General features: G+C 35.8%; 4 protein-coding genes across 8 annotated transcripts in view; 2 read left to right on the forward strand and 2 right to left on the reverse strand.

The window, feature by feature from the left end:
- Positions 1–2,412: 2,412 nt before the first annotated feature.
- Positions 2,413–3,502, reverse strand: LOC110382505 (DNA-directed RNA polymerases I, II, and III subunit RPABC3). The gene is made up of 2 exons (XM_021343120.3): positions 3,112–3,502; positions 2,413–2,637 (listed from the first exon to the last, which is right to left on the reverse strand). The coding sequence occupies exons 1-2, from the start codon at positions 3,402–3,404 to the stop codon at positions 2,478–2,480; spliced, it is 453 nt and encodes a 150-aa protein (XP_021198795.1). The 5' UTR covers positions 3,405–3,502; the 3' UTR covers positions 2,413–2,477.
- A 635-nt stretch (positions 3,503–4,137) lies between these two features.
- Positions 4,138–7,272, forward strand: Nop60b (Nucleolar protein at 60B). The gene is made up of 2 exons (XM_021343118.3): positions 4,138–5,731; positions 6,526–7,272. Exons 1-2 carry the CDS (start codon positions 4,320–4,322, stop codon positions 6,650–6,652), a joined length of 1,539 nt encoding a protein of 512 aa, XP_021198793.3. The 5' UTR covers positions 4,138–4,319; the 3' UTR covers positions 6,653–7,272.
- A 2,019-nt stretch (positions 7,273–9,291) lies between these two features.
- On the forward strand, positions 9,292–12,433 carry LOC110382504 (oocyte zinc finger protein XlCOF26). Of its 2 annotated transcripts, XM_049848182.2 has the most exons (5): positions 9,319–9,453; positions 10,092–10,269; positions 10,636–10,769; positions 11,326–11,437; positions 11,731–12,433. In XM_049848182.2, the coding sequence occupies exons 2-5, from the start codon at positions 10,126–10,128 to the stop codon at positions 12,037–12,039; spliced, it is 699 nt and encodes a 232-aa protein (XP_049704139.2). In that variant the 5' UTR covers positions 9,319–9,453; positions 10,092–10,125; the 3' UTR covers positions 12,040–12,433. The 2 variants fall into 2 exon arrangements, with proteins under 2 accessions (XP_049704138.2, XP_049704139.2); XM_049848181.2 differs by having other exon boundaries at positions 9,292–10,269; positions 11,731–12,432.
- Positions 12,434–16,156: 3,723 nt separating this feature from the next.
- Positions 16,157–25,606, reverse strand: part of LOC110382501 (uncharacterized) — a 72,828-nt gene continuing 63,378 nt past the window's right edge. For 3 of the 4 annotated variants that reach the window (XM_049848183.2, XM_049848184.2, XM_049848185.2), the window contains one exon: positions 16,157–17,434. In XM_049848183.2, coding sequence (XP_049704140.2) covers positions 17,242–17,434 — 193 coding nt within the window. In that variant the 3' untranslated portion in view covers positions 16,157–17,241. The remainder of the gene's footprint in view (positions 17,435–25,606) is intronic. The other variant, XR_010278004.1, reaches the window with a different exon arrangement.

Raw genomic sequence — 25,606 nt, forward strand, 5'->3', positions numbered from 1 at the left:
GAGATCATTAATTTTGTAGATTTGATCAATTTTGATGCCTTTGGAGGTATGGTTGAATTCATTCGTCGGAAACTTTCCTGGGTCTTCTTATTTTGGTGACTCTTAATTCCTGAAAATTTTTCTGTCAGGTTTTTGTTCTCACTTCTCGCTGCCCATAGTCGTCTGGAAAAGCTAATAGTACCTAGGTACCTAAGCATTTTCGATGTAAAACAAAGATATCAAAAATTACCTAGTAAGGTAGGTACTTACTTGCTTTGAGGTATTGTTTGTTACTTCTCGTCTTTTCGTGCAAATGGCTGGGCGGATTTTGATGAAACTTAACAGTAAAAGGTAGGTAGAATCCATACATCATAATAAAATACAGGCTTCCTTTTTTATCCAGGTGCGTAAGTCATCAGGAAATAGGGAAACCGCTGGCGCAAAATAGGAAGAAACGAAGCATAAAACAACTAAGTAGGTACGTATGACATTATTTCCTACAAAAAGCGCCTTTTCACAAATCAATCGCAAACAATTTTTCTGAACCATTGAGCTGCTAATGAGTGAAAAACAATGAGCACAAAGGATCGACACGCGGGCCTTGTTAGCGGCGCGTGGCTGTCAAGGCACCCTTGTAGGTACCTACGTCATCAGTTGTGCGCGTTTGAAGGTTGGTGATGAGAGAAAATTTTGAGGAAATGCGTGTGTTTTGTATGTAGTTGAAATCCATTAAGATTATTAGAATTCTTCAAGAAGATTATTCCTAGGTATAATGTAGGTTTCTATCAGACCTCAGCTCACCGATCTCTTAGGAAAAGTCAAGCCGACAGATGTAGGTAGGTATAAGAACGCAACTTATTTATCGATTAAAATTTTCCTAGGTCTCTACTCATTTGCCAAAAGAGAGAAAAAAAGTTTAACACGAAAAGGCAGTGTGTACCAGGCCTTTTTTCCATTCCAAAAATAATTAAATAAAAATCAAGATTTTAATAGCCGGAAAAATACTGAAATTAACACCCTCTACGCCTCCAGCATTCTATACGGGCCGTTACCATCACAGCAGTGGTCATACAAATAGGCGCCACTCCGCGCCATTCCGCGCCATAATCATTATCTGCTACAACGCGCCACGCCGCTTCGCGCCATTACCAACCGCCCGCGGAGATTTGCGCGCGCAAATAATTGACGCGTGTGATATGGGAATTAATGACAAAGAGAACACGTGGGGGGATTTGGTATTTAAATTATTGTTGTGTTATTTTATAATGGAGATAGTTTAATTGCTGTTAATCCCACGGGATTCGGAAAGATTTGTTTTCGTTTTTGTCTTCAGTTAATTGATTGAACATTTTTCATAAATGAGAAAACTACAGGGGCCCGATTCTCCTAATTTTACTTAAGCGACCTTCGATTGACGTTCGACTCGATTCGACTGAGACCCAATCCCGACTCGATTACTATTGAAGCGGTTGTGGCATTCCGCTATTTTTTCTTTGATATAAACGTTTTTATCCTTTTCTGTCATTCAATAATGAATCATTTTGTCTGCAAATGATTTACGATTGCAAAATGATTGTACAGCAAACTACCGTATATACCAAAATCATCAAAATAGCAGACCAATCGCACACCAATCAAATGTCAATCGAATACGATTGGTTTTTTATTAGTAGCAGAATGGCCGATATGGTTAAAACTGCTATTACAATCATATTGCGATTCGATTTCTATTCGATTTTGACATTATTAATTTAGGAGAATCGGGGCCCAGTTAGGGTAGCCTACAAAAAAAACCGGCAGTGCTGGGTATCTACTTACAGTTTGTTTACGACGTTGCTCTGGTAAACCATCAGTGTATGGTACCGATTAATTAATTGCGTATGTTTAGGTTTCAGTACCTACTTTTTTACATGTCAGTGGTTTTCAGTAAATGAAAATGTAGATAGATGAGTATGGCCCACAGTTTCACCGACCTGGCTGCGTCTTGAATTTATAATCTAAACTAAACAAACAACATCTATATTTACATGTGTTTGTTTGTTTGTTTGAACGCGCTAATCTCAGGAACTACTGGTCCGATTTTAAAATTTCTTTCAGTGTTAGATAGCCCATTTATCGAGGAAGGCTATAGGCTACTTTTTATCCCGGTACGGGAAGTAGTTCCCACGGGATGCGGGTGAAACCGCTGGCAGAAGCTAGTAAGTTATATTAAGACCTCTTTCGGACTTACATTGCCATCTAGTATCGAGTAGCTACACTAATTAACCAAGCGCCATCTACTATCGAATAGCACAACTTTTGAATTGTGTCTTCTTGATACAATAGATGGCGCTGTTCTTTTAGTACCTTTTTCAATACTAGATGGAGCTTTTCTCAATTACGTTTCCAGCTTCAATCAACTAAAAATATTTGTGATAAAAATGAAACCAAAAATAATCGTATAAAATATTTATTTTTATTCTTACGTAATAAACTTAATGACTAACTTATATGATAGTTTAGAAAGCTAGTTTCTTCATTAGCAAGTACATGTGCTGGTCAACTTCGAAGCCATGCAAATTGTTGGCATCTCCTTGAAGGCGCATCAGGAGGCCTCCGAAGGATACATACGCTGCTAATCGCGACGCTGGCTCCATTGCTGCTTCATCACCTTCTATCCTGAGAACAAAAATAAACATTTTGTAACTACTCAACAATGAAAATGTTGATTCTATATATTTTGTGGTTCAAAGTCAAAATCAAACGTTTGTATTTCAAATAGGCCTTTGCAGGTTCCTATGAAACGTCATACTGGTTGCATGGTTCCAAAAACTTGGTCCCTCGGAGAAGAGCCGGCAAGAAACTCCATAACTTTTAGTTCGATTAAGACTCACTCTAGCTAGACTAGAAGATAATCAATAGGATTCAGTATTGATATTATAAATGCAAAATTGACTCTGTGTCGGGATTTAACGGTAGAGATACAGAACCTATTAAAATGACTATCGGTACACAGCTAGTTTAAGGCCTGAGAAAGAAGTTAGGCTACATGTTACCCGATTATGGACCGTCTTTCGGCCGTAAGTAGGTTGTACCACGGGGAACAGCTATTTTGTAATAAACAAGTAACCTATTTGTTATTGTAGAACTAACCTGTAAACTTTGCCTGACATGACATACTCAAAACTGTCGGCGCGGTTTCCCTCCGTTTCTAGAGGGTTCCATTCCCCGCCATCAGGATAACCGTTCTCTCTGAGAGTTGTAGCAAGCACTAATCTAAACTTATCACCCAATTCCATCGGATAAATCCACGAATTAATGTCCAAAATAAGGTCCATTTTAAAAGACTCTGATTCGCAATGTAAACGGCTACATCGGTCGAATTTCTTCCCCTCAGGGTCTATGTCTTTTACATTGAATATATCTTCGAATAATACACCAGCCATTGTACTGTTTTATACGGTTTTTACATAAAAAATGCGGAAAATAGAAATAATAACACGCTTTTTGATTAGAGCTTGACTTCCAAAAAGTGACAGTTATTTTCTTTATGTTGGTACTCATTCATAGATAAATTCGGATACACTTTTCAACTGTAACATGATAACATGCACCGATTGAATAAAACTTCAATTCAACAAAACTAAACTGAGGTTTATTTAATTGAAACACTTGCATTAATTATAGTTATGGTAAAGTTACATACACGTATATTTAACTTATTACCTGTTATGTACTAAATGTATCAAATGTAATGCATAAAAAACTCCCGCTCAACACAATTAATGAACAAAATGTAAAAAAATTGAATTTGACTGGTGTTAATATTGTCATCAGTTTGTACTTTGATACAAAATGTATTGTTTTCTGCAATTTTTGAACGCACTTTCCAATAAACAATTTTTGATTTAATGCAATAATAGGAAGCAAAAGCGAATAGCGCTTTAGCGCTATTTTATAAATCAGATGAAGATTTTTGTATGTTATACATCAAACCTTATTTTTTAAATGCGTCGTACTAATTAAAACAAAACTGGGTGTACAAACTTTTTGTATTTTTTTATAAGTAAAACATATTGGGGTGGTGTATCCGAACACTTTTATTTATCGGTTGGCAGCTCCACATTTGTTCCCGTCAGACGCCACCTGGTGGAGTTTATTTCCACAGAAAAATGAAACCTCGAGTGTGATTGAAGCGAAGCTAACCTAAAAGTCCGACATTGCACGTGTCGGCTCTTTGTTTGTGCGTTTTACAATAAAATTTACAAACAATAGTAACAGTTGGTACCCGGGACTGACCTAAATATTGTGTTTAACTAGTACAGTGCGTAGTTACGACGGAAACAAGTTATAAAACCAAAATGACGGAGGTTTTGCAACCCGGCGCAGAAGTGTTTTCGGAGAAGAAAAAGAAGAAAAACAAGGATGCTGTATCCTTAGGCACATTCCAGAAGATTGGGGACTTTAAGATCGAGCCTACGGAGAGCGTTACGAAGCTAGATACAGCGTATTGGCCGTTGTTATTGAAGAATTTCGATCGTCTGAATGTGCGCACTAACCACTACACGCCGCTACCATTCGGCCACTCGCCACTAAAACGCCCGATCGCGGAGTATGTGAAGGCTGGCTTCATCAATGTCGACAAACCAAGCAACCCAAGCTCCCACGAGGTGGTTTCATGGATAAAACGCATTCTAAAAGTGGAGAAGACTGGTCATTCTGGCACGTTGGATCCTAAGGTAACAGGTTGTCTGATTGTGTGCATTGATCGCGCCACGAGGCTCGTGAAGTCGCAGCAGAACGCTGGTAAGGAGTACGTGGCAGTTTTCAGTCTCCATTCAGCTGTTGAAAATGTTCAGAAGGTCACCCAAGGTCTGGAGAAATTGCGGGGAGCGCTCTTCCAGCGCCCGCCTCTCATCTCAGCTGTCAAACGTCAGTTGCGTGTCCGTTCAGTCTATGACAGCAAACTCCTCGACTTTGACAGTGAACGCAACATCGGTGTGTTCTGGGTCAGTTGTGAAGCTGGTTCCTACATCCGTACCATGTGCGTTCACTTAGGATTAATGTTAGGAGTTGGTGGTCAGATGATTGAGCTCCGAAGAGTCCGTTCTGGCATCCAGGGAGAACAAGAAGGCATGGTTACCATGCACGATATTTTGGACGCTCAGTGGGCATATGAAAACCATAAGGACGAGTCTTACTTACGTAGAGTTATTAAGCCTTTGGAAGGTTTGTTAGTTGCCCATAAGAGGATATTCATCAAAGATAGTGCGGTGAACGCTGTTTGCTACGGTGCTAAGGTCCTTCTCCCTGGTATCTTAAGATACGAAGACGGTATCGAGATTGACCAAGAAATAGTAATAGTAACAACAAAAGGTGAAGCGGTGGCTCTAGCTATTGCGTTAATGACCACATCAACGATGGCATCCTGCGATCACGGCGTGGCAGCTAAGCTGAAGAGAGTGATCATGGAGCGAGATACGTACCCAAGAAAATGGGGCTTAGGACCTAAAGCGTCACACAAGAAGCAGCTCATCTCACAAGGCAAACTGGATAAATTCGGCAAACCCAACGAGAACACGCCAGCGGAATGGCTAAATAGCTACGTAGATTATAAAGGAAAGAGTGCGAATGGTGATGCGGACTCGGAAGAGGTTGGTAGGAAGCGGACAGCCAGTACTGCTAATGCAGATGACCCTAACAACTCAGTAGAAGTCAAATCTGAGAAGAAGAAGAAGAAAAAGAAGCGTGATAGTGAAGCTGGTGATGCTGTGTAAGTATTCAAACTGATTTTCTTTAGAACTAGGTTCATCCCATAGTTCAGCCCACATACAGTAAAACTATCCAGATATGCCCATGGATACTAATTCCCAAAGCCAGATAAAAAGTCTATTACGATCTTTGATGAATGGGCTATCTAACAAAGAAAGAATTGTTTAGATGGGACCATTAATTCTTCATACTCATCCACTCGGCAACACGTAGGATTGTCAGCAACATGTTGCCAGCAACTTGGCAACATGTTGATGCAACTTTGATTATAAACAAAAGTTTACAATGAGTACTAGGCTTTACATACATACCATCCATACACAGATATATCTATTTGTATATCTACCAAACCCTATCTTCCTTACTATTGATAGTCAAATATAACATTTATAAACAATAATTAGAAATTGATAACAGAGAGCATGAATTCATAATGACCTATTTGATAATAATAATTTAATGTGGTTAACAGATGTTTGTAAACTAAAATAAACACATGCTCATTTACTATCCAAAGGCATTGTAGATTTGTCCTTTTTTAACTGACTTCAAAAAAAAGGAATTTCTCAGATTGACCTGTTTGTGTGTGTGTTTGTGCACGATTATCTTACGTATGGCTGAACCGATTTTTATGCAGTTTTCAGGGTAGTGTTTGTGTAACCTTGGAGACAGTTTTAGGCATATTATTGAAGACAGTTTATTATTCTTTCATGATTGTTTACCTTTACTACTCAAATGGACATAATTATGTTTCTTCTTCTAAAAATTTTTAATTATATGGTTTTTTTTCGACAGAGTGGAAGACGGTTCCGGCGACGCGACCATGGAGGCCGAAACGACCGTAGAGGCCGATTCATCATTACGCAAAGAGAAGAAAAAAAAGAAAAAGAAGGACCGAGACCAAGAGAGGGCGGACGAATAAATAAAAACTAAAAACTGTACCATAATTTAGTTTATAAGTTGAGAATTTAATATTAAGCAGAACTAGATAGAAATAAAACAATTCTATATTCGCGAGCGAATGTATTGACGGCGTTTCGCGCGCTTTTGTCGTTTGTTTTTATCTGTTTCTATGGTTACGAAAGTTTCTTTTTTTTTAAGATTGGACTATGCTATGAGTAAATGTATTTTGAGGAAGATGCAATTGTATATTCATATAATATCAGTCTTGCTATGTAATAGTCCAATTGCCGAATAGATAAGCTATATTACTGATATGAGAACCTAACGTTTTAAGTTTAACTGTACTTTGTAGATGCCAGTGAACCATTTTTATACACATCTTGTTATATTTGTGTCTCGATGTCTTAGCAATATGTAGTCAATTTTATTTAGCTCACAAATGTCTGTTTTCCACATATCTTGTGGTTATTTCCAATGTTATTATGCCGAGAAATTATAACATGAACTTTATGACCTAAGCTGCCTTTTTATAGATAAAATACTTTTTAATCAAAACCTCCTTACTAACGAAATAGGTTTCGCTAGATTTAGTCTGTGGTTTTCGAATAAATGGAATTTTGGTGTATTTTTATATATTTCGATACGGGTTTTTTTACACCAGCCATTTAGGTATATCCTATACTAACACAAATTAAATAGGTGCAAAAGTGTAGGTCCCGGCTGTCATTTGAACATCTTTGCCAGTCCTTAGATAGTCAGAAACTAGTATCTGACAACCAGTGTTACCAACGGGTATTGGGTTGCCCGAGTAACTGGGTTGAAGAGGTCAGATAGGCAGTCGCTCCTTGTAAAACACTGGTACTTACCTGCATCCGGTTAGTCTGGAAACTGATCCCAACATAGTTGGGAAAAGGCTTTGATGATTTAGGCATATCCTATACTAACAAAATTAATAGGTGTATTGTCTAATTTTTAGCGCCAAAATAAGCCAAGAGCTGCTTGGGGCCTAATTTTTGACCACAATCACATTACCTACCATAGAATACTGGACTTGTTCCTAAAAAATGTATTCGTCCTTATAGCATTTTGTATGTTTTTTAAATCATGAACATTTAGCTTAGCTATAGATGTGCCGTCATTTTGTTTGCTCTATGGTATGAAACTTGGACAGTTCCCGCCAATTGTTGGCTTGCAACTAAATTCAGAGCACAGGTATTTGATCTATCTATTGTTTTGCTTAGTAGCGATAAGGTTTTGACATTGGCCACATAAAAATTATGTGAAAATTCTTTCTCTAGTAAGCTATACAACAGATTCTAAGTTAATCCTGGGATATAGGTTTACTATGATAAGACACACAAATTTTCTGACAACAATAAAATCTGACTATATTATAGATTTTTACTATATAATAGTCTGATTGTTTGTTTGTTAATATGCGTTAATATTTCCTTGAAGAGTTGCAGAAGGTCGGAATAAATTAAAACTGCTAATAATATAGCTTAATTGGCCTTAAACAAAGCTATTTTAATCTCTGGTCAGTTAAAGACGCAATGAGAAGCCTTTTTTCTAACTACAGTGTATTTTGTGCAATTAATTTGAAAAAAAAATATCATTTGTTTTTTTAAATAATTTTAATCCTTATTCATATTTAATTTAAGGCTTATTTTTGAGCAAGAAAACGTAGTTGTATATCACTCAAAAATGATACTTAAAGCTTTAGAATATGGGTTAAAATTGTTTAACTACTGAAAGTTGCTAAGTCCAGTCCATATTAAGAAAAGTTAGGCGCATAAGAATAAGTTTATTTAGCTTAATATGTTGCTTAGATTAAGTGCTAAATGTTTATAGAATAGTTGTTAAGTTGCGATTGAATGTTTTGTTGGTTATCAACATTAAATTTATGCTCTAATATTGATGTTTTTTTTTTAAATATAATTTCGTCAATTTTTACAGCCCTTATTACCGGACTTTTCTAATATTAACAAGATCCTATTACTAAGGCTGTCTGCTACTCAAGAACCGTACTAGCTAGACAGTTGAAATTTTCTCAGATGATGTAGTTCTGTTGCTGCTATAACAAACACTGAAAACTAGAATAATTATTTTAGGGGGCTCCCATACAACGAAAGTGTAATTTTTTTGATAAAAGTACGGAACCCCTCGGGCGGTTTTTTTTATTTTTTGCTTCATTGCATTGTAAAATTGGTCAGTAGGTAGGTATGAGCAAAGGTTTTTTACACGCTTTTTATTAGCTTCACCTGTATGTTTGTTTTTTTTGTTGTGTCTAATAACGGAGTAAATAATAATTTGTGTTTGTGTCATAATATGTTCAGACGCTTTAATAGGTCGAGAAATAAAAATAATAACCTGATTAGCAACTATTTACGTAAAAGATATAAATAGAAATTGAATATACCCCCACATAGCTTGTTTTGGTTTCACTATAGGCCAAAAGATAGCGCTGCAGGCAAGGAAAATCAACAATTTTTAATAATTATTATTTAAATTAACTTTCTATTTGCAAATGTAGTAGATGACTTTCTTACTTTTTTTCTCAACTTTAGCTTTTAAGATTTCATCAACTTTATTAAGATTTAACGTTCCGTTTTACGTAGAATCAAATGTTCATCCGTTTGACATGACAGTGACTTTGACAAATGCGAAATCAACAAAGCGAACTCTGCTTGTGTTATTTATTAAATCCGTTTTTGTGTTTTATCGTTAATTATCAGTAAAAAATAACACTAGATAATGCATTGGTACCAGATTTCAACCGACAGTGATCATTATAACTACGAATATTTCTCTAACGAAGACGTATGTCGATTGTGTTGGAACAAAAACGCAGACAACGATATTGTATTGAAATATGCGGAAAATTCAACAGAAATATGTTTATTAGATATAATAAAAGATTGCTTACAGATAGAACTGGAGGATATACATCTAAATAAAGTTTGCGTTGACTGTTTGAACGAAATAAAAAGGTTTTATTTGTACAAAACTTTTTGCCAAGAGACTGACGCTAAGTTACGATTAATTCTACAAAAAGGCTTCGAGGATACAAAAGTTAAAGAGTTATCGTCTGATTTAATAAAAAGCGAAGATATAGATGAGGTTTACGACAAAATTGATGATATAGAACCTTATTTTGACGATACTTTAGAATATGTAGAAGAAGATACAGAAAAAAAGCTAAAAAGTATATCTAAAGTTAGAAAAAAGTATCTGTCTAAACGTTCGCCTACTTATTGTAATATTTGCTGCTTAGATTTAGAAAGCATAGACAGTCTATCGCAACATAATGCTGAATTACACGGAATAGAAAATAATGGCACATTATTCAAATGTTTTGGCTGTGAGAAACGGTTTAAAAGTCGAAAAACACGCATAAGTCATGAAGTAAACTTCTGTAAAGGTTTAAAAGATGGTTACAAGTGTACTATCTGTGACAGGTACTTACCAAAGAGGTGTACATATGAGTTTCATATGCGAGACCATAGACATAATACTTTGACAGAGTTGCCCGAGCATATATTTAAATGTAGCAAGTGTGTGAAGCTGTTTAAAACTAAGGAATTGTTGAAATTGCATATGGTTGAACATGGGAAGGAGAAGAATTTTGTTTGCGATGTGAGTATTGTATTAATTATACACCTTTTCTAGTCTTAAATTGTTCCATGCTAAGTAATGGCTATTAATTGAACAACTCTATGGCAGTCATTACGGTTAATCAGTCCAATCAACCAGTTTTACGAAAAGGTATCAAGGTATAAGTGAAGGGTTCAGATAGGTAGATGCACTTATAGCCAATCTTATTATATTTGGGAAAAGGCTGGGCAGCTGGTTGTTGTCAAATAACTTTGCTGCCCTGAAGTTGGCCACTAGTTACTTCAGGATAGTCAAAGTAGCTACAAATGACAAACATTACGTCGGTAAATTAATTTGACTAAAATGGAGGTGTTTTATAAAAACATAATTTTGTCTCATATTTTTCAGATATGTGGTCGCGTGTTCACTAGACAGGACTACTTACACAAACACAAGCTGACTCACAGCGGAGTGAAGAGCCACCAGTGTCCACACTGCGAGTTTCGAGCCACGCAGCGCTCATCACTCACTGTACATATCAGGTAATGATGATCTCTTAGCTGACTTTTGGCCATGGCATCTGTTCTCATATAAGGAGATCAGCCAGCTGCGCAGGACATATTATAGTGCACAAACATTTGCGCAGACACAGGTGCACTCACTATCCCATCACTCTCATAGTCCAACAACCGGAGAAAGATCAGGCGCAGGCTCTCCGATGCATGGGTACATACCAACATCCAGGCTGCATCACCAGCTTCCGGGCTGCTTTGAGTAAGTTTGTAAAAGTACGAGCGAGAGTATGAGCACAGCAGCCGTGCTTGCGATACCTAGACCAACGAGGCAGATAATAATAAATGTATCTACCTACTTACAAATTAAATATCTTGTATCTTGTACTTTAAAAAAAAAATTTGAGACTATGCGTCGGCTAAAAAAGCCGCGAGATATTTTCGACATTTAGTTTACAAAATAAAATAAAGTTATTGCACTCTGGGAGTAGTGACCTACCCGCCACTTAAACTTCACCATACCCGCTTATAGTCAGATGACTGATCGTATTGAAAAAAGGAGGAAATAAAAATCTACTTTTTTCAGAAAGCACACCGGGGAACGTCCATACAGCTGTGACATGTGTCCACAGCGATGCATATCTAGTTCCAACCTGCGAGCTCATCGCAGGAGACATCTCGGCGTCAAGAAGTATGAGGTTAGTGTTCAATGACGTGTGAGGAATCTTCTAGAATAAAACAGTTGACAGTCTGCGCATCGTAGGCATTTGTTTAGAACCCAAAAACTAACATCACAGTTACATCAGGCCGTCTTTACACTTACAGCTTACGATATAGCAAAAATATAAAGCTCTTTGATAAATCGCTTACAGTTATTTTCAAATATGAGCTTAGAATATTTTTTTATAGAGTTGAATAATTGCGCTTAGTGCACAATAATAACTTTAGAAAAAATAAAACTAAAACTTAATGATTCCTTATTTATTTTTAGTGCCCAATATGCAGTAAGAAATTCGGCTACAAAATCAGTTTAGAAGAGCACATTTCTTCAACTCACGTGAGGTCAGAATCGCATCCCTGTGAACACTGTGGCGCCACCTATACTCGAGTCAGAGGGCTTCGGCGCCATCTAGCGGCAAAACATGGCAAACAGGCGAAGAACAAGAACGTAGAACAAAACCTATTAGTTCAAGTTACAGAGACAGATGGCGCTATTCTCAAAGAAGTTGCGTACGAATTGAAGGACGGCGAAAATGTATTATTGTTAAAACATCAAGATGGTGATGTGTATATGGTTTGAATTATTTATTTATTGTGCCATGATCATTCCTAAATGTAATGTTTAATACTCAAATTGTATGTTCCATGAAATAAATTTATTCGAATCGAGCTAGAGATTAATTTAACGCCATCTAGCGGCGAGTAGCAGATGCAATTCGAAACGCGTTACTGCGAAGTAGAAAATTACTAGTCGTATTACACGTTATTTATTTTGTGACAAAATATTCGAGTTTGTGAGTAAAACCACGGATTACTAAGTAAAACTAAGCTATGATTGGTCTTATCAATTTGGCATAACTTATCTACCCACCGCTAGATGGCGGTATAAGGACCGGTAATGGGATGAATTGTAAGGGTGCGTCCACATTTGGCGAATGTGGCTGGAAAGCTTTGTTAAAATTAAAATGCAGGTTAAAGTTAAAATGCAGGTTTTGGTGATCGTTTACTAATTTTCTATTTAATTAAATCCGGTGGTAAGTTCAACATGGTTCAACATAAACTATTAGCGCCTTTTAATTGTGATTATCCAGTACTGCACTGATAAGAGGTCCATAATAAAACTTTACTACAGTGCAATGAAGTGTCATAACAGTGCTTGCACACTCGTAGATTTCCGGTTCTCAGGAGATCAGATAGGCAGTCGCTCCAAGTAGAAAACTGGTACTCAGGTTGCAATCAGAATATATGCATGATATATAAACTAGAATTTGTTTGCCAAAAGCAAGGAAAATAAAATAAAAATACAAAAATGATTTGCAAGATTTATTTTTTATTTAATTCATCAGTTACAATAATCTGAACAAAAATAAAAGTTCTCTATAATATTAAAACGATTTTCTTTTCACAAATACTAACATGCAATCTTTTACTGTCTCTTGATCCCTTCCCAATATATTATCTATCTGTTGATTTGGTTACTGGAGATAGATTTTTGACATTGACATTTTTGACAGTGACATTGACATAAGCCTATACATGTGATGTCAAATTTCTATCTTTCGTAATTATTGGAAACGGGGGATAAAGGACGTAAGTACAATTAGAGATAGATACGCCTTTTTCGTATCTGACGGCAGTTTCTACATACATACATTATTATATAATAATAAATTATTTACAATTACATACATTGGTTAAGTCCGGGCTAGATAGGACTGGAGGATTTATTAAAGTCTTTAAGATGCCGATTTAATCATCTATATGGCTTTAGTTAGGAAATATTTTTGACAATTTATTAAACATTATGTAGGTGCAGAGTTTAGAAATAATATTATTGTAAAAAAATTAGAAACTGATATAAAAATAATTTCTCAAATAAATATTACATGGTAAGGGCGCACTTGGACTAAGGCGTTCCCTAGAGGCCCTAGAGGTGAAATATAATAAAAATATTGTGCAACTAAAATCTTTTTTCTAAAAATCATTGCGCAATATTCAATATTAACACTAAACGTCAATTTGCACAGTAGGTATCGTAATATTGCACAAATATATTGCCCGTTTGGGGAGAGCCTGAAAAGATTATAACTGCAGCAGAAATTGAACATTGAATGTCGCCATGTTTATGAAAAATGAACTGTTTATGAAAAATACTTTACATGTTATTGTGGGTAATATTTTTTGGCCTATATCCATTAAAAAACTTTGATGATTAAATCGGCATCTTATATAAAATTAATCCCCACAAAAAAAACATCTATACATCTGCGTATCGTTCTTCGCAATATAATATCACAAGAACAAATTACAGATGTTTTTACTTTTCTCATTCATAATTATTTTTAAAAGGTATAAGATTAGCTACTTTCAGCTTAGGCGATTTATTAACTAACTAAAACATATTTTTGACTGTGTGTTTCTGTGGATATCTTAATGTATCTAAGGTAAATATATTTTTTTAGTTGTCTGATACCTAATGGCCAGTCTGCACACTAGAGTTTTTTTGAAATACTTTGTTTTTCGTGATTTCAAAGGCTTCATGAGGAAATCAGTCTGGAGAAAAACAGATATATTTTCCTGTATTAATTTAATACTTGAAGATCTAAGACAGAGAGCTATGACAATTTCGAAGTTTACTTAGCAAGAGTTTCTAATTCGCCGTTACCAAAAGTAGCCACCCTTCTCTGACCTTAAAAAGGACTCCTACACTCACTTCTACAGATTATTAAATACATATTTCCTTACATAATTATTGCTTCCACTACACAAGTTCTAGACCGAACAGTTAGTTAACTACGTGTGAGAATCACAAATACTTAATGACTATACTTCAATATTGTCGACTTGAGGAACTTCGCACGCCTTGCTTATATCTACGCCGCTAAAAACTATACATATAAGTTAATGCCTGCCTGAATACTTATATATAACTTAGTAGCCCTTTTCCCGCGGTTTCATTTGCGTCCCGTATCCGGATAAAATATAGTCTATGTTACTCGGGAAGAGTAGCTTTCCAACAGAGAAATAATTTTCAAATCGGAATTTTATTGTATTACTTAGAGAAGTTTAGACATAGAAGTATAGAAAAACTACTTTAACCACCGACGCAAAAAGAAAGGAGGCTATAAGTTTCACCGCTTTGTCTGAGGTGCCATAGCTCTTAATAGAATAAACCGATTTCGATAAGATTTTTAGTCGAAAGGTTAGACATATTTCATCAAAATCGACTCAGCTTTAAAGTTATAAGTTATATTATAAGTACCTAAGTTGTAGTCTGTATTCGGGCATTAAATCATGTAAAATAAATACATTTAAAAGGGAAATGGAAGAACTGGATTCTATTTGGCACATTATTAGGATATTCATTTGCTCTCTAGACATATAATTAAACTGTCATGAAGTTGCTTCATGCAATTGTTTCTATTTATCGATTTTTTTTAATTTTGGAACTGAGATGAAAATAGTATGAATCAAACTTAATGGCGGCTTGGAATTGGCCTAATTTCGCTTGCTTAGAAGCATTTTTTCAGTTTTCACAATCATGCATCAATAATCGTGCTCGGAAGTTAGTTACAAATCGTCATTAAGTTTGAATAGAGAAATGTTGTTATTTTCTTAATATAATGGACAATGGTGATTATAAATAAAAGTTTTTAGCGGTAAATAAATTATGAATATTATATTACTTTCTTATTAATGTTATTTTTATTCTATTAGGTCGAGTGTTAATAAATAGCTTAAGAACTATGTCTGTGAAACATACAACATATCGAATAATTCGAAATATTTTAAGGTTACTTTAGGATATCGTATGCGATATAAATAAGTTCCAATAATCTGTCGGACTCTTCAGCTTTATAACACACTAGCTTCTGCCAGCGGTTTCACCCGCATCCCGTGGAAACCTCTGCACGAACCCGGATAAAAAGTAGCCTATAGCCTTCCTCGATAAATGGGCTATCTAACATTGAAATATTTTTTCAATTCAGGCTAGTAGTTCCAGAGATTAGACTTCAATCATACCATCAAACTCTTCAGCTTTATAATACAAGTAAAGATAAGTTAAACAGACATAGTTTTTAAGCTTATTTCTCTTTATAATACAAGTCTACGCCCGGGTTTGCTTGAGATATTACTATAATATCTACAAGCCTACTAAATCTAATAAGTAATTTTATTGCCAAAGATTTTATTTAAATATGAAATACTTAGACAATTGCCAGCCATCATATCGGACTAGTCGTGGTGGCCTAGTGGGCAAAGAACCAACCTCTCGAGTATGAGGGCGCGGGTTCGAATCCAGGTCAGGCAAGTACCATTGCAACTTTTCTAAGTTTGTATGTACTTTCTAAGTATATCTTAGACACCAATGGCTGATAAAAAGGTGAAGGAAAACATCTTGAGGAAACCTGGATTATATAGTCTGAAATCACCAACCCGCATTGAGCAAGCGTGGTGATTAATGCTCAATCCTTCTCCGTGTGAGAGGAGGCCTGTGCCCAGCAGTGGGACGATAAATAGGCTGTAACTATATCGGACACCTAGATCTAAAGAGAAAGATGTTTTTTTTTAGAAAAGATGAAATTTGATTCCTCTATCCCTGTGCGTAGTAGAAATGTTCTGTATTGAATGCTTTTTATACTTTTTATACATATTTTTTTATTTTTTATATTTGTTGGTATATTTTTATTTTTAAGGAATTTGACGGATTAATCCATAACTCAAAATACTAAAATTTTGAGTTAAACTTTAGATCTAGGTGGGCGATATTTTTTCAGAAATTATGTTGACATTGGCGACAGTTGACTAGTCCGCCATTTCGTAAATATGAAATGTGGAAAATAGACAGGATTTAAACTTTAGATATCAAATAAATATACATATGTACAGAAAATTTCAAAAAGAAGGAACTGAAACAATGGCAGTTGATAAAATGCAGTAAATCCATAAATAAAATATTAATTGATTTGATAACGAATAAATTGGTCAAATAACTTTGCTACTCCGAACTTCTGAAGTAAGCAATTTGACGCCTACCCCAATCTGTCAAATTTCTTCAATAGATTTTCAACTTTATCGCAATAGTGGAAGGTTAATGTTCGATTATTAACATTTGACAGGTTTGGGTAGGTTGACCTGCTGGCGTCTGTATATTTTGACTATAGTGAAGTCAGTAGCAGGTAGTAGCAACCTTCTTCAGAGTGGCAAAGTTATCAGAAGAAAATTATAAAGAAAGGAAATGTTAGTTTTTGTAATTCGTTTAAAGTGAATTATTTACAATGGCAGTAAAATAGGAATATGAAGTTCATGTTTATGTTGTGGAGAGATTCCACCGAAATTGTTCACGCACATTTGTTCACGTTGCAAATGTTGCAGTTTCGCGGACATTTAAGAAGTGTTCGCATGCAATTTGTTACTGTTTGCTTGAGCTACTAGACCAGAAGAAACATGGTATGCAACAAATCGGTGGAATCCCGCCTATAGATCATCATACACAGATTTTTCAACAAACACGCAAAAACCCGTATTCGACACACATTTAATTTCTATGAGAAACGCAACCCCCTATCTTAAGTAACGTTTAAAAATACATTAAGTTACTCATACGATCACAGAAATAAATTATTAAGAATCCAGCATTGCCACATTAATCTCCCCACACTTCGGGTAATTACCCTAAAATTAATTGGTAACACTGGCAGTTTTGTAACGCGGCAACACTGGATTGACATTGACATTAATGACATCTGTCATTTTCTAGACAAAGGTAACCTTTTTCAGCCTAGTACGGTAGGTTGTCTCGTAAATAGGCCTGTTTGGTGTAGCCTCTTCTTAGGCATTTGCCCCACCAGGAGCGTTGTGTGCACATCTTAACTGGTTTGAGGATGAAGCATTTGGTCTGAACCACGTTGAAGAATAGCTTCCCGACCATGTTGGAGACCGAGGTGTCAGCCAATTTGAGGCAGGCTCGAAACCTGTGGATGTAGAAAAATATATTTTTAGATAGCTCCCTGAGTTGAAAAGATAGTCGGTTGAATATTAAGTATCTTTAAAAAAATAATTAATTGTTAATTGCCACTAATGGACAAACCGAACTATAAAGTATTATTTTAATACATTTATTTTTCTATTGGTTTTGTACCTATGTATTGCTGTTGGCGCACTTTAAATAAAGAAATTGAAGGATTTAAAAGGCTGATCTTATGCAATTTCCAATAAATAACTAGGTACACGATCCTAAACTGACAAAATTTAAGAACAAAACACTAGTGGCGCATGCGAAAGTGTCTTATGGCTAACTTCGAAGCGGCAAAAATATTTAACGAGAAGTGTCTAAGCAAAAGTGCGCCGTTATGGCAACTTAAATCTCACATTTTGGGTTTGTAATAAAAACTGCACCATATTTAACGGAAAAAGGTTTTAGTATTTCACATAAAATGCATTATAAAAGATTTTACCATCTACATTCCTATAAAATACCATCGAAGTACTCAAAGTTAATACATTAAAATCTATGATAATTTACGTAACTGCGGATTTCAATAACCTATCCGTTGTTCTGCGATTGGAGCTTGAATTTTGATATTAGCTTCATAAAGATTACCACAAAACCTTTTAGACGTCTGTTGAACACTTGTATAAAAAATGACAGATTATGACGTTGAAATAAGGTCCGTTTTGCAGCCACACTTTTTTTAGAAAAGTGTTCATCAGATGTTTAAGTTTTTGTAGTAAGGATGTATGTTTTTCAATCTCTAATCTAAAAACGACGGATGGATCGGTTATTGAAATCTACGAATGGCGTATGCAGTTGTCAATTTATGGCGGGACCGTCATAAAGTGACAGTTTGTCAGCGGTCATATTAAAATTGTAGAGCTATTGAGCAAGGAATGAGCGGAGATTCCATAAGGTCAAGCGCTCCTTGGTCAAATACATACGGTGGGTGTCACCAAAAGGCTCAGTTACAAGTAAATTATCGAGGAATTCTTTTTCATTGAGATGTCCGAGCTGTTTTTGATTAAGAAAAATGGTGGGTTCCAAAGAAGGCGTGTAAGGATAAGGGCGGTGACAGTAACATTACTCGTCGCTACTTTCTTAGGAGATTTTCCGTTATGACATCTCCGCTAGTCATTATGTTCTCCAGGTGTAATCCAATGTATAGAGATGGGACGTTCTCAATTTATTATCGACATTCTCAGACTGTAATTCATGCGATAATATCGATATTATGTCCGTCATAAACATTGATTTATAGTTTATAGTTGGATTATTAAATGAAGTATTTTCCATTTTCCATGCCTAGTGATGCGAGAAGTTGCTTTTTGTTTAAAACAATTGTTTATTTTGACAATAAGAACATTTAAAAAATAATCACTTAAACTTAACCACTGTATTACCAATATATGAAGTGTTCTAGTGATTTGCCAACGAAATAAAGCGGCAATAGTGTTTACGAAAGTTCTAGATACTCTAAAACATTGCTTATAAGAATAGTTTGACCCGCATGCCGTGGTAACTGTTGCACGAACTTGGATAAAAAGTAGCATGTAGCCTTCCTCTATAAATACGCTTCTACATTATTGAAATCTTTTTCAAATCGGACCAGTAGTTCTTGAGATTAACGCATTTAAGCAAACAAAAAAGTCTTTAGTATTCATATTAGTATAGAAGTTTATATTATTATCTATATTTTATATTATCTATACTAATATTATAAAGCTGAAGAGTTTGTTTGTTTGTTTGAACGCGCTAATCTCAGGGACTACTGGTCCGATTTGAAAATTTCTTTCAGTGTTAGATAGCCCATTTATCGAGGAAGGTTATAGGCTATAAGGCTTTTTATCCGGGTTCGTGCAGAGGTTCCTACGGGATGCGGGTGAAACCGCTGGCAGAAGCTAGTATATTATATGTCTAATGTTTAACGTCCTCTCTCAATATTAAAATGAAGTCCTCAATAAAGTCGTGTGAGTTTATTAGCCGGTTTATCGGCCATTTTATTGCGTTACGTCAGCGATTTGCAGTTTATTGCACCGTTGTCGAATTAAATAGACAATGACGTTTTTATTTTTATTTCTGGGGAGATGAATGTGGGCACATTTGAGGTTTAAGTAGTGATTCCTCTTTTTACTTACCTAATATCGTTGTGTTTGATTCTCAATGTATTTATAGGTAACAGAATAACATATCTTCTTATTATTCTGTTGCGATAAGCAGTTCCACCGAGATGGGGGTGGAATCGCGTGCGGAAACTAGTTTTTTATAACTATTGTTCGTTTTTTTCTTTTACCATATAGATACGTACCTATATTATGTCGATAATAAAAAATATGTAGATAAGCGATATTTTGAAAAAAAAATGCCTATTTTTATCCGTAAAATAAATAATACTTCTTAAATTAAGAAATTCCTAATGGTACCAATTTTGAACTTATTAATCTGCAATGAACTCATAAAAATCCTTCTAATTCCCAAATAAAAAACAGCTTATTAGCATACCAAATAACCTACGAATAACATACTTGACGTAGAGCCCATAATCTATACAAAATCCGATCAGCAGTTTTGACATCGCGCCATCAAAATTTACAACTCCGCCATCAAAACAAAAAAGGCGGTAACAAATGGCGCGAAACGCCATTACGTCCAGCGTCGAGCTGTCAAACGCACGTTCCGAAACACGCAGCTAGGAAAAGAGCGGAGATGTCGTAATGCAGGTAGGTCGGGCGCCTTCTTGTAAGTCAAATTCGTATGGGGGTCATGATTGAAACGATGAATAATTTTGTACGACAGAACTAATGAGGCCCTTGGGTGCTTTGAGATATATGTCAACGATTTTTGGTGTTTCAAAAAATGGTAGGGTCATATAAGGCGTATAAGGGCGAAGACAGTAACGTTCATCGTCCCCTGGACACCCACATTTTGGCGTGCTACATTCTTAGGTGATTTTTGATTGAACATCTTTAGCAGTCGTTACGGACAGTCAGAAGCCAGTACGTCTGACAACCAGTCTAAAATGAGTATTGGGTTGCCCGGGTAACTGTGTCGAGGAGCTCAGATACTCAGTCGCTCCTTGCACAATACTGGTACTCAGCTGCATCCAGTAATACTGGAAGCCGACTCCAACATAGTTGGAAAAAGGCTCGGAAGATGACTTTCTTCGTAGATTTTCCGTAATGGCACCTCCGCTAGTGATTTTGTCCTCCACGTTCGGATGGCACTTCGATGGTACTTATCGGTGCATCCAGTAATATATTCGTATAAAGTGCCCGCCTATGCCAAGAACAAGGGGACTTTAGGAACCTATACGGCGTGCGAAAGAAAATAGTATTTTTCTATTTTAAGATTTTTGGATTTTCTTTTGAATTTTGTGAAAAATATAACGAATAAAATTAGTCAAAAATATAGGTTTAAATATTGAGTTATGTCACTTTAACGTATAACTTGACTTAGACGTCACAAGCAACCTCTTCCTTTCCTAATTTTAATGCCTTATATTTTAGAACATTTTTAATTTTATTAAAAACGAAAATAAAATTAGTCCGAACTTTTTTCAAAAAGACACACTTGAGAATCGCTAGGTATTCTTTAACTGACTTTGATATTGTCACGCCGTACTCCCAAAAAAACCCTTTTCAGTTTATTTAAAACTAAGTAAAAAAGTATTGATACAGGCCAGTTGAAGTTTATTTTTCTTGTAAAGTAGGTGCATCGGATTACTGAGGGCTAAAGCTTAAGTGTAGTCCATCTATGTTATCCTTCTTGAGAGGTCAAACCTTTTACCTAATGCTTTGTTAGAGAAACAACGTGTAGTTGATTTTGTACGTCTACATCTAAGTCTAAGATAGATGAAATGCTGATTTACAGCACTATTTTTACTTTATCGGGTATTTTTTGGACGTGTCTTGGACAAACCTGTCACGCGGTTTCAGGTTTCACCATTTATACCAATATAGGTAGTTTTCAATTGTTTGTTGTTGTCGCTCGTATTTTGTAAACGCTACACAATCCGTACGAACAGAGCGATGCCAGGCCTGAAAACCGAGCGGAAAATCCGATAGTGTAAAAGCCATGTATTTACAATTTTCTTAGTACATAAAGCTAGTTAAGGCGAGGAAGTGGTCAACAATAATTCCATAACCGGCACGCGCATCTAAGGCGCCAAAAGGGGTCGGAGCGTCTGAGCGGGGCGAGGATAACAATACGCGCGCTAGCTTATAACTAAAAGTCGTAAGCGACAAAATGGTTTTGTAATTTTAATATTTAGAAATGATAATTTAATAAAAATTCCTACTACCATTTTAAAGAGTATGTATATACTCAACTACTAAAAAAGTTAAGAGGCTTAAATCGGTCCCGTTTGCCCATAATATGTGAATCTCTTTTTAAAAAGAGGTATGTTTGATATATTTTTCTCTGTTATAAAAGTTACCTAATCATGTTTCTACAACTAACAAAATAAGGCTTATATCATGAACTTTCAGGTAACCAAGTTGTATTTTGATCCGTTTTGTATTTACTGAGAAAAATTGACATCCTTGGCGCCAAAAATTCCAATTCGTCCTCTTAAAACAATCCAATACATTTTATTAATTTCTAATATGGATTTAGAATCGCGATCTAGTGAAATTACTGAAATCACTCATTTCAAACTGTGTAACCCTACAAAGACTAGTCGAGTACCTATAACAATACATTGTAGATCATTGTAATATGTATAAAGCTGAGGGCAGACAAAGCTGCGGCCATTTGCACTTAACTGCTCACATCTTATGCATGCCGCGACCACAGATTGTGTAATGTTCAGAGAGGTATGTTTTAAAAACTGGCGTCGTGTGGGAACTACTTTATATACCTGGGTAAAAAGTTGCTATGGAAGGCTATACCTTCCTCGATAAATAGACTTTCTAACACTGAGAGGTCGAAAGATAAATAAATGAACCATCCAAACAAATAAACAAACTCTTCAGCTTTTTAATATTCAGCGTGTGCCTATACCTATACATCGAGTACTGACTCCCATTTGAACATCTTTGACAGATTTAGTCAGAAAGTCTTACCACCTAGCAAGGTGTATCGGGTTGCCCGGGTAACTGGGTTGAGGAGGTCAGATAGGCAGTCGCTTCTTGTAAAACTCTGGTACCTACTCAGCAGTATACGGTTAGACTGGAAGGAAGCCAATCCTAACATAGCTGAGAAAAGGTTTGCCAGATAAGCTGAACTTTACAACATAAGTATAATTTAAATTTTACCTAGAGTAGGTATATAGACATTTAGTTGTATTTACTTTATTTCTCTCCCTAAAACCAATTATTTACCTATTTTTACGGAATAAACGGTATTATTTCGCCCTAAAACAGCTTAGCACGCGTTAATTCCTTCGGACCACGGATTAGTGAAAGCTGACAGAGATTCGATCGTTTCACGTTTAACGAGCTCGACCCCTCACGTCTGACGTATGTTTGTGTAAGGAGGTTTGAATAAGAGTTACAGAGGAATTTATTGGTATTGTTTTAAACGAAGTAAAGTAACAAATTATGAGTTTAGCGTCTTGCTGATGACTAAATACCTATTTGAAAAGGTTATGTAGACGGTCGCTTAAATTTAAGACTTCTATTTATTCTTTGAATTAGATTCAAAATTCAAAGTTGCTTCAAAATCATATGTTAAATATTCTCGAAACATATAAACGTATCTTAAATAATGTGGCAAAAATGTATAAAACATATATAAACCTACTTGTTTATAATTAAATTGAATATCAATTGAATAATTTATTTAATTCAATCTACAAGCATATGACCATCTGTGTATTCATTACTCTGTGAGCATTCCTCGCGGAGCTTGTCGCGCTTTCTCTCTCGCTTCATTTGCCAAACTTGTGGTCAAGCTGCCGGCCGCCACCGCTAGTGAGGGGACAAAGTATCGATAGGAGTTGCATATTTATTGATATGCGATCTGTTATATTGCAAAACCGGTCATAAAAATGCGGGGTTGTTTATTGCATCTTACATACCTACATTGTATATTTCTATAACAATCTCATATAAAAGAATAATAAAATTTACAAACAGAACATTATCTACTGTTAATTCGCGAAGTATCTAGTGGATTACTAAAAGAAACGTTATGTGACAAATAAGACTATAAACTGTTGCGTAAACGAAAATCAGTAAACTTAACATTCTTATTAAATTTTTGTTTACACTCCGCATTGCATAAAACATTGCAACTCTTCATTTCCAACAAAATAAACTCCACAACTTATCGACATAAAAAACATCGACAGTGTCCCAACCCTACCCGGTAAGCCATAAGTGGCTTAGTTACACTACAAGTGCTACCAAATTCCGAATCAATGCGGGCAACTTAAGAACAAAAGAAGGATTACTTTCCTTTCCTTAAAAGAATTAGTTAGAAAGAAAAAAAAAACGAAATACTAGCGAGTTTTGATCGTTAGCACTATTGAGCGGTCAGCGCAAATGATGTGGGACTTTTTGCGCCCGCATTCGAACCTCTTTGTTGCATTTTTGTTGCTGGCAACTTTGATCTTGGCGTTTGTTATTTTTGGGTGTTCGGTATTTGAAAAAGGAATGGCGTCTGGTTGCAGATTTGTTGGGAAAAAAGTTATGTTTGCTAAGGTTTAGGCTGGATTTATACAGACGGAATATCTCTCTGAAGTTATTTAAAGCCAATTTAGAAAAAAAAACTCAATTTTCAAAAGAACGTTACTGACATATCTTATTAATTCAGGATCAGAAAAATATCCACAAGTCTTTCTATGTAGGTAATATCCCTTGAAGCGAATATTACCTTAGCCCCTACCTAAAAACTAACTAAAAACCTATTAGTGGTTTATATTAGTTTACCATAAACGTTCACACTATACACACTGTTTTAAAAGTTAACTGAAATAAATAAATGCAGGCTATACGGGCTTAAGTTAATTTAAGCTCTGACTTTTTATTACCCGTAAGTTTCAGTATTTGTCTAAGCAAGTAACTGTGTTTAAAATGATAGTTTATATCATCATTGAAAAATTAACATTTAAAAAGGAATCAAATAAACAGAAACTCCATTTTGGCGCGCGAAATGTTGACAGCTGTCATTGTACCATAGAGATTATTGTCTATTATCAGAGTTTGTGATCTGCATTCAGTATTCGAAGCACGGGATAGATGCTCGCCTACATTCGGAGCTGGCTTTAGGGTAGTCACGACTTAGAAATTATTTTAAAGCTAGTTTTTTTAAAGATTGCCAATCTTTAGAGAATTTGGTAAGCTCTAGTTGGATTTAATAATTTATCTCGCAATTGAAATTAAAGCTTTATTTTTTCGTGTTTGAGCCTCAAATGGCGTTTGGCAGTTTCTAGTTTATGGGTTTATGAACTAGCTTCTCTCCGAAGTATTGAACCATTTTTTTTGTAAAAAAAAGTGGGCACTTCAGAGCTTTCCGTCGTGGTTAGGTAAAGCTGTACCTATACCATTGTCATCTGTCCCGAAGTAATTTCTTTTCGAGCCCGGATAAAATATAGCCTATGTCATCCAAAATTTTCTTTGTTATCCGTGTAGCTTTCATGCAGTGAAATAATTTAAATCGGTTCAATAGTTTCAGAGGTTTTATAAACAAAATATCCTCTTTTACAGAAACATAGAGACACTACCAACATATTGGGAAAAGGCTAACCAGATGAAGAGATAAACCAAATAAAATATCAGCAAGTACAGTAAAGATTATACCTAAATGGGTATTCTAGTTATCAGCCCTGCTAACGGTAACAGGCCGGTAGTAAATAACTTGCAGTTGTACGATTACTGCTGTAGTGCAGGTGATCGTAGTTAAAGTGGGCTGCGGGATTGTTCGTAAGAGTTACCGCGGCCCTGGTACATAAAAGGCCTACGACGGAACACGACGGCTTTTAGTCAGTAAGAGTCTGACACTCCCTCGCCGCTGCTAACCCACAGCGGGAGGGGTCATTTGATGATTTTTGGCGTCGTTAAAAAAAAGGTTTACGATTACCTTTTTTTGGGGAGATTGCGCTGTCACAGGCTCACTTGTTTGTGGGTGCTGTTACAAAATATAATCCTTGGGGTGCATCTAGCCGGGCTGCGGGATTGTTCGCGCGAGTTACCGCGGCCCTGGTACATCA

This window comes from Helicoverpa armigera, chromosome 30, assembly GCF_030705265.1.
Source record: "Helicoverpa armigera isolate CAAS_96S chromosome 30, ASM3070526v1, whole genome shotgun sequence".
NCBI lineage: Eukaryota > Metazoa > Arthropoda > Insecta > Lepidoptera > Noctuidae > Helicoverpa > Helicoverpa armigera.

Coding starts and splice junctions, on each gene's coding strand:
- LOC110382505 (XM_021343120.3), bottom strand. CDS start 3,404: ATGGCTGGTGTATTATTCGAAGATATATTCAATGTAAAAGACATAGAC. Junction 2,638..3,111: donor ATGTCAGGCAAAGTTTACAG/GTTAGTTCTACA, acceptor TTTTGTTCTCAG/GATAGAAGGTGATGAAGCAG.
- Nop60b (XM_021343118.3), top strand. CDS start 4,320: ATGACGGAGGTTTTGCAACCCGGCGCAGAAGTGTTTTCGGAGAAGAAA. Junction 5,732..6,525: donor AGTGAAGCTGGTGATGCTGT/GTAAGTATTCAA, acceptor TTTTTTCGACAG/AGTGGAAGACGGTTCCGGCG.
- LOC110382504 (XM_049848181.2), top strand. CDS start 9,388: ATGCATTGGTACCAGATTTCAACCGACAGTGATCATTATAACTACGAA. Junction 10,270..10,635: donor AGAAGAATTTTGTTTGCGAT/GTGAGTATTGTA, acceptor CATATTTTTCAG/ATATGTGGTCGCGTGTTCAC. Junction 10,770..11,325: donor TCACTCACTGTACATATCAG/GTAATGATGATC, acceptor TACTTTTTTCAG/AAAGCACACCGGGGAACGTC.